A 20797-nucleotide genomic window follows, 5' to 3' on the forward strand; every position below is an offset into this window, starting at 1 on the left:
TTGCTTCGTTTGGGCATTTTCTTTGTCTTACTGTCCCTTTGCTTATAGATCATAGTTACTGATTTTGTATTTTGATGGGCTTTGCTTTTGTATATCTGGAGGTTTTATTCTGGCACTGTTGGGTTTTTTTGCATGTTTGTTTTCTGTGGAGAGGAAGAGAAAGGGCATGGAGCTGGGAGGGTGGGGCGGATCTGCGACTTGGCAGGGGTGAGAAACCATGATTGTATATATTGTCTGAAAAAAATCTTTTCAATAAAAAAGATGGTGTTTCACCTTTCAGCACTGCATATACTATCACTGGAAAGACACGGGGTTAGCACAGTCCCTGTGAAAGAATGACATACAAATCTGCGAAACATTTCTTATTTTAAAAGTGTGGGGGTGGGGGGTATAGAGACGGCTCAGCTATTGTGACTCCAGCAGGATCAGATGCTTCTGGCTTCCAAAGGCACTGTGCTCATGTGCATACTGCATACACACAACACACACACATTCTCTCTCTCTCTCTCTCTCTCTCTCTCTCTCTCTCTCTCTCTCTCTCTCTCTCTCTAGAAGAGAGGTCCAGTTGAGAATTAATGGGAGTGAGAGGAGGGACAGGAAATGGTAACTGTATTTTGTGTGTGTATTGAATGCATTAAAAATCCATTGTGGGGCTGGAGAGATGGCTCAGTCGTTAAAGGCTAGGCTCACAACCAAAAATATAAAAATCCATTGTGTACATGTATGAAAATGCCATAATGAGCTAGCTGGGTAGTGGTAACACAGACTTGGTAAATCCCAGTACTCAGGAGGCAGAAGCAGGTAGGTCTCTGTGAGTTCAAGGCCAGCCTGGGGCCTTCAGAGTGAGTTCCAGGACAGCCAAGGCTTCAGGAGAGACCCTGACTTAAAAATACAAATAAAAACGTCATAATGAAACCAATTATTATGTATAGCTAATACATGCTGGCAAAAACATTAAAAATTAAAATAAATAAGCAAATACAATGAAAAAACTAGAAACACCAACCTGTGAGACCCCCATCTCAGAAAATTTACATGGACATGGACATTGTATTCACATATACATCTACAGGCACATATGTATATACATTTGTATGTAACACACGGTTTTATCCAAGAAATAGCTATTCCTGTAAGTGTAGACGCCTGTAGAATGCTTGCTTCAGTTGAGCAAAGCCCTGATTTTGATCCTCAGGACTGAAAGAAAAAATGAAAAGCCTGTATCAGGAAGCACAGAGGCACCATGGGGATGGGGGTGGGAACTGGACATCTTTGTCCTGCACAAGCCCTGGCCCCAAGCCTCAGTGACACAAACCTGGAACTGAATGTGATCCCGGTAAGTCTAAATGGTTAAGGGACAATGGTCCACACTGCCCGAGCCCACAGGGAAAAGTGCCATCTCCTTGGTAAAGTGGGAGTATCGTCAGTGTGCCTTCCCTGTGCTGAGCAGCCATGAAGACACAGACAGCCCAGCACCTTCTGGGGGAGGGAGGTGCTGGAAGATGGTCAGAGGAGAAGCAGGCCACCTGGGAGGGGCAAGGGAACATTTTTAAAAACTACATCTTGCGGGGTTGGGGATTTAGCTCAGTGGTAGAGCGCTTGCCTAGCAAGCGCAAGGTCCTGGGTTTGGTCCCCAGCTCCGAAAAAAAAAAAAAAGAAAAAAAAAAAAAACTACATCTTGCAAAAACCAAAACTTAAGGGTCAAAGACAGGAGATAATTGAGGATCACCAAGACAAACTGGACTGGTCCAGACTGCTGTCAGATTTGGGGAGGCCTTAGAGGCCAAGCAAAGAGCTGGGAGTTCGCTGAAAACAGTCAGAACTGATAACCGTGCTGGGCGAGGAGGTGCCAGGGCGGCCTGGGGATGGATGCAGTAGTGAGTCAGTAGAGATCCTGACCAGGATCAGCAACTGTCATGAGAGGAAGCATGAGTGCCGAGGTTGCAGCCTCAGTGACTCAGATGCTGGGACCATGAGAGAAACCAGATTTCAAGTGCCATGGTGGAGCGAAGGCCACACGGCCCTTGGAACGGTTTGCCAATGTCTACTGGAGTATGTCATTCTGCAGATAAAGAAACTGAGTTACAAAAAGGGGAAATGAGCTGGTTGGTAGAGCTGGCCTCGTATCCCAACACAGGGGCAAGTAGAGCTTTGTGAGTTCCATGCTAGCCAAGGCTATACAGTGAGGTCCTGTCTCAAAAAAAAATTAATTAAAAATCAAAATTATTTGCCTGCAGTGATAGGGGTCAGGATATGAACTTTCAATCTTCAACTTGGGTCTCTCTCTGTCCTAGAAAGGAGCAAGCCATGCTGGCTTAGGGTAGCAGCCAGCCACAGATCTACCTGTCACAATGCAGCTTACCACCTTCACCTAATAAGGAAACAGAAGGTAGCTGGTGCTCTTGGGGATACGGGGCTTTCTTGGCTGAAACTGAACTTGGGGTTACCTAAGGTTTCATTTGGCTAGTATTTCTTATTCTGTCCCTCAGTGTCCCTCAGCACACACACACACACACACACACACACACACACACACACACACACAACCTGGGCCCAGTGGATTGGGATGGGGGGTGGGGATGGGTGCTCACCTGGCCCAGCAGGTGCCCAGCAGGTGTCCTAGGTGTACCTCAGAAATATGTCTACGGAATGCCACCTGTACACCTGACCATGCTGCTCCTCTAACCACTCAGTTATATATTATCTTTTTTTGTCTCCAGACCACAATTTTCTTAAGGCAAAATAAGTTTTGTTTTTCCCCAAAATACTCTTAACGTGCCTCCTAGTTCCAATCCTTGAATTCCCATTCCCCTCAAGCCTCCTGCCAGTGAACCCTCTCTGACACAAGATTCTGGGGCCAAATCTCTATTGCATTGTCCACAGCCAGCACCCTAACTGCAGTAAGTATGTATGTGTCAAGGACTAAAGACTGGCCCAACCAACCTGAGGCCACAAGCTTCGGCCAGTGGTTGAGTTTTAAAGCTGTATAGGATTCTCTTGGTATTCAAACTGGGGTGACATTCCCCAGCCAGGTCCTGGGTCCTGAACACTGTTCAAAGAATAGCAGCAGAATGGCTGGAGGGCCTGAGATTGTCCTAGAGCCTCAAAGCTGAGCATCATACTCTAGAAAGGAGGGGGAGAAGGGAGGGGCCCCACCTACCTGATGAGGTCATGGGAAAGCAGCTCTGGCGCTGACACCTGGGGAAACCCGTTTCCAGGCTGCTTCCCACGCTAGCTCTCCTGGGAACCAAGTAAACCAAGCCCCAAGCAGGGAGCCCCACACCTGTTCCCCCTAGTCCAGTTCCCATCACATTGTCCCATCTCATTCAACCCCCACCCTTCAAGCAAGCCGCAGTTCCCCATCCATCCACCAAGGCTGTCTGGCCGTGGCAAAGGTGATGAAGGGGGCACTGGCTGACCACTCCAGGAAACCACAGACAGCAGCTTCAGAAACAGAAGGTTTATTTGCAGATTGCATAGCTCACCTTCTAAGCTATGACCTTGGGGAAAGGGACGATCCCTGCCCCTTCCTCCTTCAGAGTATTTGCAGCTCCTCCCCCTCCCTTTGCTGGGCCTTAACTCTCACTTCCTGCCCCTCTGCTAGCCCAGCCAGTTTGGGCAGTGCCTGGGGAGCCCTGAGACCCAGTTCTTCCCAGGGAACAATCCTGTCCTCCCTGGCCTTGGGGCTTGAGGGCAGCCCAGGTGTCAGCCTTCTCCACAGCTGTCCACCCTTCTTTTTGTTTTCCTCCTTCCAGGCCCAGGCCTCTACTTTAATATGTCCCCTGTCCACCACTTGCCTCACTTTCTGTTTTCCCTCCCAATCTCTCACTAGCCTCTTCTTCACATCCCACCTCAAACGTCTCCCTGTCAAGGCTGACCAGCCGCCAGCCCTCCAGGATGCCTCACTGTTTTCCTTTCCTAGCTTTGTCACACCTGTGCTAGGAGAGGGTGAGGACCCAGCGAGGGACCTGCATTCAGCCAAACTGACCTGTGGCCCAGGATAAGAAACTGAGAATTACATCACAAGCTGCTCAGCGCTACTGACACTGATGGAACTATCCCATGAAAACCAAAGTGCTGGGATTTCCCTGTGAGTCTTGACCAAAGAAATCCAAATCAGCCAGCCCTTGCACAGGACAGAGGCACACCCTGGCTTACCAGAGTGTACAGCTTTGAGGCCCATATCCCCTGTGTTCAATAGAGAACTGAGTCCCAGGGGTTGGCCAGGCCCTGCCAGTACCCGATGTCTCAGGGTCCAGAAGTCTCAGGCCACCTGCCTATCTCTTGCACTGCCATAGCTGCTCAAACAAAGCAGAAGAACTTCTTCCAGCGACAGCGAGAGAGCGTGCGCACACCTTTTGCGTTCAGTTTCTTCTCCAGGCGGGCTTTGTGCTCAATCGCACTGAGAATGGCCGAGTCGAACACCTCCTTCAAGTTCTTCTGCGTCAAGGCTGAGCACTCAAGGTAGCAGCAGGCCCGGATCTTCTCAGCCAAACCCTGGGCTTGGGGTTCGGGTACTGGGCCCTCCCGACCTCCTTGGTCCAACTGAATTAGTACATTGACATCGTCCCTCAGGTCGGCCTGAGTGCCCACCAGCAACACAGGTGCTTGGGGGTTGTGAGTGCGGATCTCCGGCAGCCATTTTTCTGTTATGTTTTGAAAGGAGCTGGGCTGCACCACGCTGAAGCAAGCCAGAAAGACATCGGTATCCGGGTAGCAGAGAGAACGAAGCCGGTCAAAGTCCTCCTGTGGTGGCAAGGCTAGTGGTTAGCAACATCATTCCCTCCACATTGGAACCAGAATCTGCTTCTCCCTTGGGGTTGGAGACCTAAAAGTCCTAAAGCCCAAGGCCTGCTTCGTTCTTACTCCATGCAGGGATCCTCCCAACCTCCAACCCTCTCCAACCCCTTGCCCAAGGAAGGCTACACCCAGGTTCTCACCTGCCCTGCTGTGTCCCAGAGCTCAATTCGCACAGGGGCTCCATCTACCAGGACTTGCACTGCAGAGGTGGGGAGGGGAAAACATGACTTAGGCACAGCATCCTTCGTCCCTCTAGTCAGGCCTCACCAGCGCCACCTCCGGGCCTGCTCCCGGGGTCTTCCGTGACCACCCACCAGCAGGCTATTGAATGCACAACCCTACCCAGCCTCAGGGGCCCCAGGACTATAGAACATACCGGAGAAAGTGTCCAGTGCTGTAGGCCGATAGCGCGAGGGGTATCCATTGCAGGTGTAGCTGACGATGAGGCTGCTCTTGCCCACCGCGCCATCGCCCACCAGCACGCATTTGATGCCCAGCTCCGGAGGGGCGCTGCGCCGCCGCGGAGGAGGGGTCGAGGCCGGGAGAGGCGGTGGCTCGGCCTCGCTCAGCTCCCGCGGCGGCATGGCCCGCTCCCGGGGTAGCAGAGGGGCCAGCCCGGACCAGGCTCCGCGGCGCTCAGGGAGGCAGGTTCCGCAGCCGGACGCTGACAATCTGTCCAAGCTGGGCACGCCCGCTGGAGGCTGACAGAAGGTATTAAGTGTTGGGCCCCGCCCACCTCATCTGCATGTCCCTAGTGCCCCGGACCCCGCCCACCGACCTGGAACCTCCCTCTGCAGAACACCCAGGAATAGCAAAGGATCCAGAGAAGAAAGGGATATAAAAACCTGGCTCCACAAAGGTACACGGAAGGATAAAGACCCCGCATATGACATTTTGGTAAATCCACAATTATTGTTAGTAAAAAGATGCAACTACAGAATCCATAATACAGCATGTTCAAATTAGACACATTCAATCTTTTCTAAGTCAGAAACACTTTTATACATAAATTGGTACAAGTATTAAACATCAGTATAGTAATCTTTTTTTAAAGATTTATTTATTTATTATATATAAGTACACTGTTACTGTCTTCAGACACACCAGAAGAGGGCATCGGATCCCATTACAGATGGTTGTGAGCCACCATGTGGTTGCTGGGATTTGAACTCAGGACCTCTGGAAGAGCAGTCGGTGCTCTTAACCACTGAGCCATCTCTCCAGCCCAGTATAGTAATCTTATTAATAAAGCATTTTTTAATTTACTGAGATTGAATCGGAGAATGTGGCTCAGAGTGCTTGTCTGGGTCTTGTCATAGTACACTGGCTTGGTGGAGTATTCCTCTAATCCCAGCCCTAGAAGCATCAGAAGTTCAAGGCCATCTTCTGTTGTATAGAGTCAGATGGACTATAATGTAAGACCCCGTCTCAAATAAACAAATACCCCAGCATGATGGCTGGACCATGTCTTTATTCCCAGCACCAGAGTGGCAGAAACAGGCAGGAGTAGAGGCATAAGGATCTTTGTGTGTTTGAGGCCAACTAGGTCTACATAGTAAGTTCTAGGCCAGTCAGGACTAAAGTGAAACTCTGTCTCAAAACAAACAAAAATGAATATACACACATAAATTATAGGGGCTGGTGATGTAATCTATGTAGAGTGCTTGCCTGGCATACTTGAGGCCTTATGTTTAATGTCTAGCTACAAACACACACACACACACACACACACACACACACACACACACACACACACACACACACGGGCTGCAGAGATGACTGATGGCCAATGAACAGTTACAATACAGTATACAGTTACAATAGCCATTCAGACAACAGGTGTAGAACTTTTGGTGGATTTTATACTTTCATTATGAAACATATTTTGGATATTTTTAAAGATTTATTTTTATGTGTATAGGTGTCTTGTCTGTATGTATGTCTATGTACTACACGGAGACCAGAAGAGAAGAGAGTCAGATCCCCTGAACTGGAGTTACAGAGGATTGTCAGTGATCAGAAGGGTGCCTTAGAACCAAACTCAGGTCCTCTACAAGAGCAACGAGTGCTCTTAACTGTTGGGACATTTCCTCAGCACCTCTACCATACATCTGAATATTTGTAAGTTCCCCAAATACCTTCTGTTATCCTTTTGATAAAATAATAAAAATGATTTCATTTATGATTAAGTGTATCTTACATAGGCATGAATATGTGCACGTGAATACAGTGCCTGAGGAGACCAAAACGAGAGCCTGGGATCCCTGAAGCTGGAGCTACCCAGGGCACTGACCTCCTCTAGAAGGTCCTCTAGAAGGGTAGCATGTACCTTTAACTAATGAGCCATCTCTCCAGCCCAGCACCTGATATTATCATTATCAGAAAAGTCCGCCATAATTACCCACTTGCAGATGCTGTTTCTGGGCCACCTACTGTCCTCGCCCTTTAAGGAACTTACAGACTCAGCCTTAGGAAGGTCAACCAGAGAGCAAATGAGAGAGTAACTGGATACTAATGTAGTCTCTACTGTAGCCAGAACAAGTTACACCAGGCTGAGAATCCTGTCTCTGATTCTGGAGGCAGGCTTCATCTCAGTCTGCATGCACATGGATCTCAGAGACACTTTCACACAGGCAGGAAGATACTCATGAGTTTGGGGAAAGGACAAGACGTAAAGAGGAGAGGTGGTGAACACTACAGACACACCTAGTAAACTAGATGTCTAGCCTGACATGTGGCGCTCATCTGGGATCCCACTTGGGAGGCTGAGGCAGCAGGTTTGCCATCAAACAAAGCAAGATCTGGGTTCTACTCCAGCAGGACATGCATCTGGAGTGAAGGCACACTCCTACCATCCCAGTGCTTAAAAGACAGCAGCAGAGCAGGGCGGAGCGGCACACACTGTTTATCCCTGCACTCAGGAGTCAAAGGCAGGCAGATCTCTGTGGCTGAGGCAACCCTGGCCTACTTACTGAGTCTCAGGCCTGCCAGGGCTACACAATGAGACCGTCTCAAAATAATAAAATAGGGGTTGGGGATTTAGCTCAGTGGTAGAGCGCTTGCCTAGGAAGCGCAAAGCCCTGGGTTCAGTCCCCAGCTCCAAAAAAAAAGAACCAAAAAAAAAAAAAAAAAAAAAAAAGAGGTAGAGGCAAGAGCACCAGAAGTTCAAAGCCTCCTTAGAACTTTGGTTATGTGGCAAGTTCAAGGGCAGTCTGGGATAGGAGAATCTCTCTCAAAGGGGGAAAAAAGTAAGAAAAAAAAAAAGCTGTATTGGGGCTGGAGAGATGGCTCAGCGGTTAAGAGCACTGACTGTTCTTTCGGAGGTCCTGAGTTCAAATCCCAGCAACCACATGGTGGCTCACAACCATCTGTAATGAGACCTGATGCCCTCTTCTGGTGTGTCTGACGACAGCTACAGTGTACTTATATATAATAAATAAATTAAATCTTTTAAAAAAAAGCTGTATTAAAGATGTAAATTTAATGGTGATACTATTTAATCCTTTCTGAAGACATAGAAATAATACACTAATGGGACAAACATAGGCAATGTCTGCTGGGTATGAGTAAATGTTCTGCCTTAGTGTGAAACTGGTCATTTTTCATTGGTCTCATGGGTGGAGCCATTTCTGACCAAGGTCCCTCTGTCTGAGCTGGTTTAGGTACAGTCCTGTCAGCAAGAGGGGGAGGGAGGAGACAGCCCCAGGAGCTGGTGAGTCATCTATTTCTCAGCCGAGGACTTGGGATTTTGGCTGCTACTTCTGGGAAAGTCCTCTTCGAGGTGTCGGGGTTGTGTTTTCCTGCTACCTGCCGCATCTGCCCCAACTTCCACAAGTTTGCTAGGGTTACAACGTGGCACCAAAATTATGTCTTGGATAAATGGTATGTTCTAGGATTCGTCGGGAAACAGATAAAAGGAGCCTATAACACATGTGGACAGAAAGTAAGAAAGTGCTAAACAGACAAACATGACAGGGAAAATGTAGGTTGTGCATATGAACAAGAAGCCACTGGAAGAGTCTGTGATGGTTCAAACTGAGCTATCTAAACAAGGTAAAGCAATATTCTAATGCAGTATAAGACAAATATTTATGAATTCATACCTACAAGTAACTTATACATAAATAAGGTAAGGATAAGAACTTCAAATAACATTTTTAAGTCCTTGGCCTTGAAGGAGATAGGAAGTAAATCTTTTTTATTTTTTAGAGGTAGTATGTCATGTAGCCCACGTTGGTGTTGAATTATCTATGTATTAGAGGATGGCCTTCTTGTTTCTCCTGCCTCTGTGTCCTAGGCGCTGGGGTTATAAACTTGTACCATTATACCTAGACCAAATACCTGCTTTTTAAAATAGTATGTACACATGTATGCGTATGCATATATATATATATATATATATATATATATATATATATATGCACATGTGTGGAGGTTGGAAGACATTTTATCAGGTATTACCCACAGGAACACTGTCCACCTCCTAGGGAACTTATTTCTCATTGGCTTACTGCTTACCAACTAGGCTAACTTGACTGGCCATCAAGTCCCCCACCTGGCATTTGTATTTGGTTCTGGGGCTGGAACTTAGCTCCCTGTGTTTGTAAGGCAAAAGCTTTACAAATGGAGGCAGGAGGGCTGTAAAGTCAACCCAGGATGAACTACATAGCAAGACTATCCCAATAAATGAAAACAGGGCTGGAGAGGAGGCTCAGTAGGCAAGTGCTTGCTGTGCAAGCCTGATGGCATGAGTTCAATTCCCAGAGTCCACCTAAAAGCAGTTGGCTGGGGGCTGGGGATTTAGCTCAGTGGTTGAACGCTTGCCTAGCAGGCACAAGGCCCTGGGTTCGGTCCCCAGCTCCGAAAAAAAAGAAAAAAGAAAAAAAAAAAGCAGTTGGCTGTTCCACATACACGTGCACTTTGTCTGTCTGTCTGTCTGTCTGTCTCTGATACCCATACACAAAGAAATAAAAACAGAAAAATGGTCAATATGCCATACTAGTATAAGATATTCATAATTACAGCAACCTGGGTGTTGGGTACATAAAAATGCCTCAGATGGTCTTCCTCAATTTCTCTGTTAATCTAAACTCTTCTAAAACAAGCAACATCCCAAACAAACAAATCCACTATAGTCCTAATACTGAATTATAGAAACAATAATGTTTTGCTTCGAGACTGCTCAGTCCAGTTGTATAAGGCTTGTAAAAGTGCTGTTGTTTGCCCTGACTGATAACAAACATGAGAACTGAGTGAGGTGTGCGTGTGCTTGTGCATGCGTGTGCTTGTGCATGTGTGTGCATGTGCATGTGTGTGCTTGTGCATGTGTGTGCATGTGCATGTGTGTGCTTGTGCATGTGTGTGCATGTGCATGTTCCTGTTGTTTACTGGATATACTGAAGTCCAAAAGATGGATTACAGAATTAGTGGATTTCAAAGAAACTAGTGACAGTCTCTCCTCAGAACCAACAAGTCACAGGGCCATGCTAAAGTGCATTGTGGTATTAGGCATTTCTGTTTGCTCCTTATCTTGTTTAAATGTATTTATCTTATTCAATTTATTATTCTTTAGATTTATTAATTTTATGTGGACCCAAGTTCCGTTCCCAACATCCACAGGGCAGCATCCCAATATCCTAACAAGTCCCACCACAACTCCAGTTCCAGGAGATTTGGCACTTTCTCCTGACCTTTAGGGGTACTAGGCACACACATGGCATACACATATACATTCAAGCAAAATATATGTATACATAATAATAATACAAAAGGGGCTGGGGATTTAGCTCAGTGGTAGAGCGCTTACCTAGGAAGCACAAGGCCCTGGGTTCGGTCCCCAGCTCCGAAAAAAAGAACCAAAATAATAATAATAATAATAATAATAATAATAATAATAATAATAATAATACAAAAGCTTTTTTAAAAAGCCAAACAAGCCAGGTGGTGGCACACTCCTTTAATTCCAGCACTCTGGAGGCAGAAGCAAGCTAATCTCTGTGGCCAGCCTGATCTACAAAGCTGGTTCCAGGATAGCCAATGCAACACAGAGAAAACCTGTCTCAAAAAACAAAACAAAACAAAAAACCCTACAGTTTCCAAGAAATGTTTTAGCTCCACACAAAAGTTCAGGGAAATAAAATCCACTTTATCCAATCTTTCTTCTGTACATTCTATATTGCTATTCAAGCCTGCCGTAAGAATGAGCCCAGAGATCAAAAAGCTTTGAAATAAAGAAGATGAAAGGGAAAAAAATCTTATGGGTGTTTGAGATGGTTCAGCAGGTAAAGATGCCAGCCACCAAGCCGGAAGGCCCGAGTTCAATCCCTGGGACCCACAGGGCAGAAGGAGAGCACTGACTCCAAGCTGTCCTCTGCTCTCCACAGATCTGCTGCCTGAAGGCACAAACACGCACTAAATTAAGATGTAATCCAATAAAAATAAAAATTAAATTCAGAAGGAAAAAAGAATTATATATGTAACACCTATTTACCAGCATTCTAATGACAATGATGGCACTGATACAGTCAATAGATACAAATTAAATTTTCCAGTCAACTGGATCACCAGAGCATTTGGTGTTATATTTAGTGCACTGTGTTGTCATGCATTTATGGTGACACTGTGGAACCCTCTAGCTCCCAACCCTCCCCGATCTCTGGGCTTCTATCATGTCCTTCCACTTCCTGTGGGAGAGTTCTTTACCCTTAGCTTCCACTTTTCTCTTCAGCCACTTCTAGCGAGCCAACCCCAACTGATATCCGCCCCCAACCTCTAACCTCTAAGTCTCCTTAAACCCTGCCAATACTACTGAAAGGCCTGTAAGAGTTGTCCCTTAAAATGCTCATCCAGCCCCAGCTAGATGCTCACTCCTGTGAAGTTATGGAAGGCTTGTTAAGAGTTCCAGGCCAACCTGGGCTACAGAGTAGGGCTCTGTCTCAAAATCAAAACAAAAGACAAAAAACAAAAAACAAACAAACAAAAAAAGCCGGGCCTTGGTGGCACACACTCTAAGACCCAGCACTAGAGAGGCAGAGGCAGACAGATCTTTATGAATCCGAGGTAGCCTGGTCTACAGGGAGAGTTCCGGCGTAGCCAGGGCTACAGAGAGTCTCTATCTCAAAAAAGACCAAGACAACCCAACCAAACAAACCAAATCAAACCAAAAAGGAGACAAACAAACAAAAACTTTCCTGGGCAATAGCCCAGGATGGCGAAGGGGCAGGTTTTAATGCCCTAGCAACAGGGCCATTCTGTGGTGGCCCGGTGGATCCACATAACCACGGTCTTGCACAGAGAAGCATTAACATTTCCCGAACTTTCTACAGAAACAAACCATGGCTAAGGCTGCTACACATCCCTCAGCCGAGCACCATCTTTGCCCTGTTTAAGGCCTGCTGCTACACCGGACCAGGCAAGGCCAGGTCAATCTAGAATGTTCTATGTACTCCCTCCCTCCTATGACAAAACAAAACAAAACAAAACAAAACAAAACAAAACAAAACAAAACAAAACAAAATAAACGGATGATGATCCCTGCTGGCCTCAGGTTAGGCAGCTGAAGACTAGCAAAAAGGTGGCCTACCTGGGGCATCGAGTTCATCGCACCAGAAGTGTACGAACCAGAAGATACCGCCAATGCGAAGCCAACACGAAGCAAAGCGGAAGGAAAAGGTGGTGAACCGGAAGGAACCGTCTCTCATGAGGCCACGGAAACAGGAGAACTCGGGGAGGAAACCCCTCTGGTTCACAGAGGTCCTTAGGACCAACGAGTGAGCTCTAGAAAGACTGTATGTGCCTAAAACTAGCCTCATCCAAAAGGACTCCTTTTAATTAACTCAGGTCCCTATTATTTCTGATGATCGCTAAAACTATTTTTTCAATTATAAGGAGTGGGAAGGAACACATTGTAGCCCAGGATGGCGTGGAATCCACTATGTAACCCAGGCCAATGGCAAATTTGCGACAAACCCGTGAAAGCCTGTGGAGTGCTGGGTTTATAAATGTGGGCCACCCAATATGACTGAAAAGAATTTCTTTTTATTTAATTTTATTCTTTTATGTCCATTGGTGAGAAGGTGTCAAGTGCCCTGGAACTGGAGTTAACAGACAGTTGTGAGATGGTCCTCTGGAAAAGCAGCCAAGTGCTCTTAACCACTGAGCCATCTTAACTGGGTATTGCTGCATATTCCCATAATCCCAGGGAGGTGGAGGCAGGAGATCAGGAGTTCAAATCCAACTTCAGTCCCATATCTAGTTCAAGGCCAGTTATATGAGTCTGAAGTTGTCGTGACTTCCTGTCTCCTAATAAAATGGAAAAAAAGAAAGGGGAGGTGTCAGGGAGATGGATCAGTGGTGAAGAGCACTGGCTGCTCTTGGAGAGGACCAGGGTTCAATTCCCAGCACCCACATGGTTATTCACAACCATCTGTAAATCCAGTTCCAGGGAATCCAATGCCTTCTTCTGATCTCTACTGGCACTGGACATGCATGTGGTATACATACATACATATGTGCAGGTAATATTCATCACATAAAAAATTTTTAAAAAATCTTTGAAAAGGTGTGGGTGGGATGGGGGTACAATGGCTCATCAGGTAAAGAAGAGAACCCTGGTAACAGGAATTTGATGACTGGAACCCACATAAAGGTGGAAGGAGAAAACCAACTATATAAATAAATAATTTTTATAATAATAACACATTAAAATTTAAAATTAAAGGCTAAAAGACAGAAAGAAGGAGAATGAAAAGGGATTAATTGAGATGGCTCAGGGGGTAGAGGGATCTGTTCCTGAGTGGGACAAGCTGACTGTGGCCCTCCTGATACACACAGTAAAGGGAGGGACTTGACTCCCACAAGCTGTCGTTTGATCTCCACAGAGATGCCATGGCACTGTGTACCTACACGTATGCACACAAAAGTAAATAAAAATTAAAGGGCTGGAGAGATGGCTCAGTGGTTAAGAGCACTGACTCCTCTTCCAGAGGTCCTGAGTTCAATTCCCAGCAACCACATGGTGGCTCACAACCATGGGATCCAATGCCCTCTTCTGGTTATACAGTGTACTCATATAAATAAAATAAATAAATCTTAAAAAAAAAAAAGGAGAGATACCTAAAAAAATTAATTAAAAAAATTAAGATGTGGGGTTGGGGATTTAGCTTAGTGGTAGAGCGCTTGCCTAGGAAGCGCAAGGCCCTGGGTTCAGTCCCCAGCTCCGAAAAAAAAAGAACAAAAAAAAAAAAAAAAAAGAATTAAGATGTGTCAGGTATAGTGGTGCACACCTTTAATCCCTGCACTTGGGAAATAGAAACAGGTTAATCTCTGTTAGCTCCAGGTCAGTCAAAGCTATTCAAGAAGAATGTCTTAAGGGGGACTGGGGGGAAGCTGGGATCAAGAGTTCAAGGTTATTCTTAGCTGCATAGCAAGTTTGAGACCAGTCTGGGCTATATGAGGCCTGATCTCAAGAATGTTACCAATTTAACCCAATGAGAACCAATGTGGAGTAAACTAGATGAGGTGCTGGTTCCGCAGATGCACAAGGAGCTCTGACCACGCCCTTACTGAGAGCTGTGGTCCCAGGGGTGTGTCACTACAGCTGCCTCTGAGCATTTCGCTTCTGAAATAATTACACACATACTGCACAGTGGCACATATCCTCAATCCCAAAGCATATTAAGTGGATCTCTCAGGACAGCTTAGTCTACATAGTGATGGAAAGGCAAAAGGTACTTAAAGAGAGAACCCGTCTCAAAAAAAAAATTACATTTTGTATGTGAGGGATAGATGTACATGTGTATTGTATGGGTGGGGGCTATATATGTGCCCTGGTGCACCTGTGAAAGTCAGAGGACAATGGAAGATAGTGGGTTAGCTCCTCCTACTACGTGAAATCTGGGGATCAGACTCAGGTCATCAGGCTTGATAGCAAGGGCCTTTATCAACTGAGACATCTCACCTGCCCATTATTTTATTTCGCCTGTATGTTTTCTCTGCATATATGTGTATGCGCTACATGTGTGCCTGGTGGTGCAGAGGTAGAGAACATTGGAGTTACAATTAAGAGCCACCATGTGGGTTCTGGGACTTACACCCTGGTTCTCAGCAAGAGCAACAAGTGCTCTTAACCACTGAGCCAACTCTCCAGACCCTCACTTAAAAATGAAACAAAACAAACACCACCACCACCACCCCCAAAAAACAGGTAAAGGTGGTGCCTTTACGCCCAGCACTTGGGAAGCAGAGGCAGATGGATCTCTGTGAGTTTGAGGCCAGCCTGGTCTACTGAGTGAGCTCCAGAACTGCCAGGACTATGTAAAATACCCTGTCTCCCCGTGGAGCTGGAATCATATGCAGATCAAGTCAAACCTTAGTGCTGGGAACTGAGTTCTGATCCTCCCAGGTAGTGGCTTGAACTTCCTGCTGTATTCCGATGTTAATTCTACTTCCTCAAGAGGAGTGGTCAAGGGGTTGGGGATTTGGCTCAGCGGTAGAGCGCTTGCCTAGCGAGTGCAAGGCCCTGGGTTCGGTCCCCAGCTCCGAAAAAAAAAAAAAAAAAGAAAAAAAAAAAGAAAAAAAAAAGAAAAAAAAAAGAGGAGTGGTCAATAAAGGCAAGAGCCTGTGACTGGGCAGTGGAGGGAAAAGGTGGGGCTGGAGGCTCAAGACTTGGGGAGAGAGGGGGAGAACAAGAAGGGAAAGAGAGAGGATGGAGGAAGAGAAGGAGAAGCCGAGATGGACCAGAGCTGTGTGGCTGGGATAAATCTCAAGAACAAGAGGTCTCATAGCTGGGGAATAAATTAGTATAGTGTTAGATCTGTCCAATCTAGACATATAGCTTATAATTAAAATGGCTGGATTGTGGTTTTTTTTTTTTTTTTTTTTTTTTTTTTTTGGTTCCTTTTTTCGGAGCTGGGGACCGAACCCAGGACCTTGCGCTTCCTAGGTAAGCGCTCTACCACTGAGCTAAATCCCCAGCCCCTGGATTGTGTTTTTTATATGGGCTTATTGAGGTTGGAAATTCCAGCAACACTCTGAAAGAGCAGCAAACCCTCTTAACTACTGAGCCATTTCTCCAGTTCCTTGTTTTCATTGTGTTTAGTGTGTCTCTGTCTATGTGGGCATGGGCAGATGAGTGCTGATCTCCTCATAGGCCACAAGCGCTCCACTGCATCCCCCAGAAGCTGGAGTGACAGGGAGTTGTGAGCCAAAGCACAGGCGTTGAGAACCAAACTTGGATTCTCTGCAAGAGCAGGATGCAGTCTTAGCCACTGAGCCAGCTCTCTGGCTCCTGAATCTTTTACTTCTGCAGATAAAAAAATGACCTGAAACTATTCTGTATCAGAAAAGAGAGGATGGGCTGGAGAGATATGACTCAGCGGTTAAGAGCACTGGTGTGTGTGAAGAGAGCAGCAGTGTACTCACAGACACAAAATGAATGAATATTAAAAAAAAAAGAAAAAGAGAGGAAATGCACCATAGCAAGTGTTTTGTTGTTGCCGTTGTGGGATTTTTGTCTTTAATGCTGAATTGCAGGATTACGAATGGTCCTCTGTCGATTTCACTGACAGGCGCTTACCATCTACGACGTAATGAGTGAATGGTGACGAGTTGCCAAATGGTGATAAGACTAGCAGTCACAACTTCTTTGATGCCACAGGCAATTGGTCACACAGCCAAGCCACGGCACAGCCAAATCTGTAACTGCTTCTCCCTTAAAGACTGGATCCACTGGCCTGACGTCTTGAACCATGGCCTGTTACCATTGGAGTCCATTCAAATCTCTGGGGTAAACAGTAAAACGTGTTCTTATGTGATGGTGACCGTGAGAAAGTAACTAAGCAATGTGTGTGTGTGTGTATTGTGTATATATATGTTCATGTGGGTGTGTGCACACATGCATGCAGGTGTGTGTGCACCTGTGTGTGGGCCAGAGGTCAGTCTTAGGTGTCCTCTTTTATTACTCTCAGCTTTGTTTTTGTTTGTTTGTTTGTTTGTTTGAAACAAACACTCTCACTGAACCTGGAGCTCATTGATCCATCTAGATTGTCTGACCTGGGAACTCCAGGGATCTGTCTCTGTCCACACAGCTGAGCTGGAGTTACAGATTTATGCCACAGGGTCCACTTTTAAACACTTTACTGAGACATATCTTCAGCCTGAAAATCAGTAACATTATCAAAAGAGGGCCCATGTTCTTTCTAGTTTGTTTTCTATTGCTCAGATAAACACCATGGTCAAAAGCAACTTGAAGGAGAAAGGATTTAGCTGGTTTACATGTCTATATCACAGTTCTACACTATGGGAGCCCATGACAAGAACTCAAGGCAGGAACCTGAAGGGAGGGACTGAAACCGTGAAGGAACACTGATGGAACTACCTCCATGGCTTGTGCAGCTTGCTTCCCTACTGTGCAGCTCCGGCGGTCATGGAACTCCCAGATGCTGGCATTAGGGGTTTGCACAACCATGCACAGCTCTACAGCCAACTCTGAGAGAAGCAGTTTCTCTCTTCCCACACGAACTTGGTCAGTCTGACTGGACTTCCAGTGGTGTGACTAAGAAGATGGGGACTTGGGAACAGCCCGAAGAATCAGCATAAATTGAAATACAGAGACAGGTGACCTCAGAGCCAGACTCTAGTCAGCTAAGCTTCCAGCCTGTGAAAAGAAGAATCTTAGACTTTTCTGCTCCTAAAGAAGCAACAGAAAAGTAAGGCTGCTGAAAATGCGATCCCATGGGGACTGGGCTCTATCCGAAACCAGCAGCAGACTGTGGCGGTATCGTTCACATGGTTCTGGCTTTATAGTCAGGAAGGAAAAAGGGGGTTATGGGATATTCCTCCACAGCTGCCGAGGCTAGGTATGTAGGAGGGAAGTCCCTGAAAGGCTATTGCCTGAAGCTGTGAAAAAGAAGCCCTGGACTGTTCTGAAGACTATAAGACGCTGGACATGCCAGAGTTAAAGGGACCTGCTGGGGAGAGCCGTGCACAGACTGGAATCAGCCTAAGAGGGAGAATCATGCTGTAGGCAGCAAAGCCAGAAGGGTGGAGCCAACTAAGGCTCTTGACTCAGAGTCATAGGATTTGGAGTTTGCCTTGCTAGGTTTCAGTCTTGCTTTGATCCCATATTTCTTTACTCCATCTCCTCCCCATGGAAAAGTGTTGCATATTCTGGGCCATTGTATGCTCAGAGTATCTGCAAAAGGATACTGAAAGACTATCTCTTTCACTAGGCATGGTTCAGGCCTGTAATCCCAGCCCTCTGGAGGCAGAAGCTAGAGGGCTGGGAGTTCAAAGTCATCCTCAACTACACAGTCAGTTCAATGATAGCCCAATTAATATGAGACCCTGTCTCAAGCCTCTCCCTCCATTGAGAAAATAAAACGGTGCCTACTTCCTAACACTATATGATGAGCTGATTTTTCGGGAGTGTATAAAACGGGCCCACACAGAGGGGTACTCTGTGAGAATGGACTCTCACAGCAGTTCCTTCTTGGCCAAAGCTGGTTTTCTCAGATGAGGTCAAGACCCTGCCTGAGAACTATCAAACAGATTTGTCACGTAAAGTAACTTTCAGAATTTTGTCTTCTGTGATCCAGGTCAGAAGAAAGTCTGGGGCCTGAAGTTGGGTCATCGGGTAAAGGGGGTAAAGACATTTAATTCCAAGCTGGATGACCTGGGTTGGATCCCCAGAATTCACACACTGGAAGGAGAGAACTGTCCCCACAAGTTGTCCTCTGACCTCCACATGTGCACTGTGACACATTCCCTCATTCACCTCCACGTGCATGACATCATGGGCTACACAGCGAGTTCTAAGTCTACCTGGGACACAGAAGACCCTGTTCCCAAAAGCAAAATATACAAAGTGTATATTTTTAAAAATAAAAAAGAATTCAGTCCATACGAAGGTAATCAGTTCATCACTTTGTTATCGCTTGTCCCCTCCTTGCTACTAACGGTCTGACATTTGGGCCCAGTCTTTGTCAGTGCTGGGGGGCCTGGATCTGGACTTCTGCAGTTCAGGCTCAGGGAGCTTTTTGTTTGCTTGTTTTATGTATTTATTTTTTTATGTATGGGAGTACACTGTAGCTGTCCTCAGATGCACCAGAAGAGGGCACTGGATTCCATTGCAGATGGTTGTGAGCCACCGTGTGGGTGCTAGGAATTTGCCTGACTCTTTTATTTTTACTTTTTTGGTTCTGGTTTTGGTTTTTCAGGACAGTGTTTCCCTGGTGGTCCTGGAACTCACTCTGCAGACCAGGCTGAGCTGGAACTCAGAGATCTGCCTGTGTGGGATCAAAGGTGTGCCCCCACCACCTGGCAACTCTATTTTTAAACAGCTTTCTCACTGACCCCGGAGCTCACTCCTTGTTAAATTGAGTTGGCTGGTCAGTCGTGCTGGGGAGTCACCTGTCTTGTCTCACAGCAGTGCTGGGGTTTCAGGTGCCTGCTTTGTTGTTGTTTTAGTCACTCTGCTTCCCCAGTGCTGGGGTCAAAGGTGTCATCATACCCAGCCAGAGACCTGCCTTAATGTGGCTGCCGGGATTCCTTCCTCAGCAAGCACTTTATCCACTGAACTATCTCCCAGCCCTCCCTGTTTTTGAAATAAGGTTTCATGTAGCCCAGGCTAGCCCCTATTTTGTTTTTGTAGTCAAAGATGAACTTTTTTTCCCTCTTTAAAAATTTTTAAGGGGTTGGGGATTTAGCTCAGTGGTAGAGCGCTTGCCTAGGAAGCACAAGGCCCTGGGTTCGGTCCCCAGCTCCGAAAAAAAAGAACCAAAAAAAAAAAATTTTTTTTTTACCTTTCTTTTCTTTTCTTTTTCTTTATATGAAAAACTTCAAAAATTTGCAAGCACAGGGGCTATGCTAATCTTCTCTGCATTGTTTCAATCTTGTAGTATATATGCTGCCAAAACATGCCCCCCACCCCTTTGCTCTCTTATTCTCTTATAATTTTGACTTTGAGTTTCTTTTTTTTTTTTTTTTTTTTTTTCTTTTTCTTTTTTTCGGAGCTGGGGACCGAACCCAGGGCCTTGCGCTTGCTAGGCAAGCGCTCCACCACTGAGCTAAATCCCCAACCCCGACTTTGAGTTTCTAACCCTCCTGTTCCCACTTCCTGACTCTGGGACTATAGGTACCACACCTAGTTCTATGCTGTGCTGAGGGTCTCATCCTATGAAGCTAGACAAGCCCTCTTGTCTGCCAAGTAAGCTAGATCCACAGTCCCCCATGCCATTAAACTCTAAACCTTTTCAGTTCAACGGAGAGTCCAAGACTGAGGGTGTAGGCCGTAATGTAGCACTCACACAGTATTTATGAAGCGTTGGGTCTGATTCTCTGGTCTGGATTTGGATTTAGTTAACAATCCACTATTAGATACTAGTAATGTCTAAACACAAACTTAACATCCAGTGACTTGTAAACATCCAAAACTGTACGCCGCACACTATTAAGAGATTTTTCTCAGGGGTTGGGGATTTAGCTCAGTGGTAGAGCTCTTTTTTTTTTTTTTTTTTTTTTTTTTTTTTTTTTTTTGGTTCTTTTTTTTTTCGGAGCTGGGGACCGAACCCAGGGCCTTGCGCTTCCTAGGTAAGCGCTCTACCACTGAGCTAAGTCCCCAGCCCCAATGGTAGAGCTCTTGCCTAGCAAGTGCAAGGCCCTGGATTCGGTCCCCAGCTCCGAAGAAAAAATTTTTTAAAAATTTTAAAAAAGAGAATTTTCTCATTTTATAAAAATGTAGAAACTGGGGGCTGGGGATTTAGCTCAGTGGTAGAGTGCTTACCTAGGAAGCACAAGGCCCTGGGTTCGGTCCCCAGCTCTGAAAAAAAGAACCAAAAAAAAAAATGTAGAAACTGGGCTGGAGAGATGGCTCAGTGGTTAAGAGCACTGACTGCTCTTCCAGAGGTCCTGAGTTCAGTTCCCAGCAACCACATGGTGCCTCACAGCCATCTGTAATGGGATCTGATGCCCTCTTCTGGTGTGTCTGAGGACAGGTATA

The 20797-nt window shown here is 46.0% G+C and overlaps 1 protein-coding gene, 1 non-coding gene and 1 pseudogene across 2 annotated transcripts; 1 reads left to right on the top strand and 2 right to left on the bottom strand.

Moving 5' to 3' along the window:
* Positions 1 to 264: 264 nt before the first annotated feature.
* LOC147995646 (U6 spliceosomal RNA) lies at positions 265 to 370 on the top strand. Its single transcript, XR_015685051.1, has one exon. It is a non-coding gene; the product is annotated as a U6 spliceosomal RNA (small nuclear RNA).
* A 3075-nt stretch (positions 371 to 3445) lies between these two features.
* On the bottom strand, positions 3446 to 12163 carry Rhov (ras homolog family member V). The gene is given in 4 exon segments (NM_138542.2): positions 3446 to 4746; positions 4941 to 4999; positions 5177 to 5501; positions 12134 to 12163. Coding segments are annotated over 4 exon segments (831 nt in total). The 5' UTR covers positions 12137 to 12163; the 3' UTR covers positions 3446 to 4302.
* A 7458-nt stretch (positions 12164 to 19621) lies between these two features.
* Rnu6-603 (RNA, U6 small nuclear 603) lies at positions 19622 to 19717 on the bottom strand (annotated as a pseudogene).
* Positions 19718 to 20797: the final 1080 nt, after the last annotated feature.

Source organism: Rattus norvegicus, chromosome 3 (genome assembly GCF_021556685.1).
Source record: "Rattus norvegicus strain SHRSP/BbbUtx chromosome 3, alternate assembly SHRSP_T2T, whole genome shotgun sequence".
In the NCBI taxonomy this organism is placed as follows: Eukaryota; Metazoa; Chordata; class Mammalia; order Rodentia; family Muridae; genus Rattus; species Rattus norvegicus.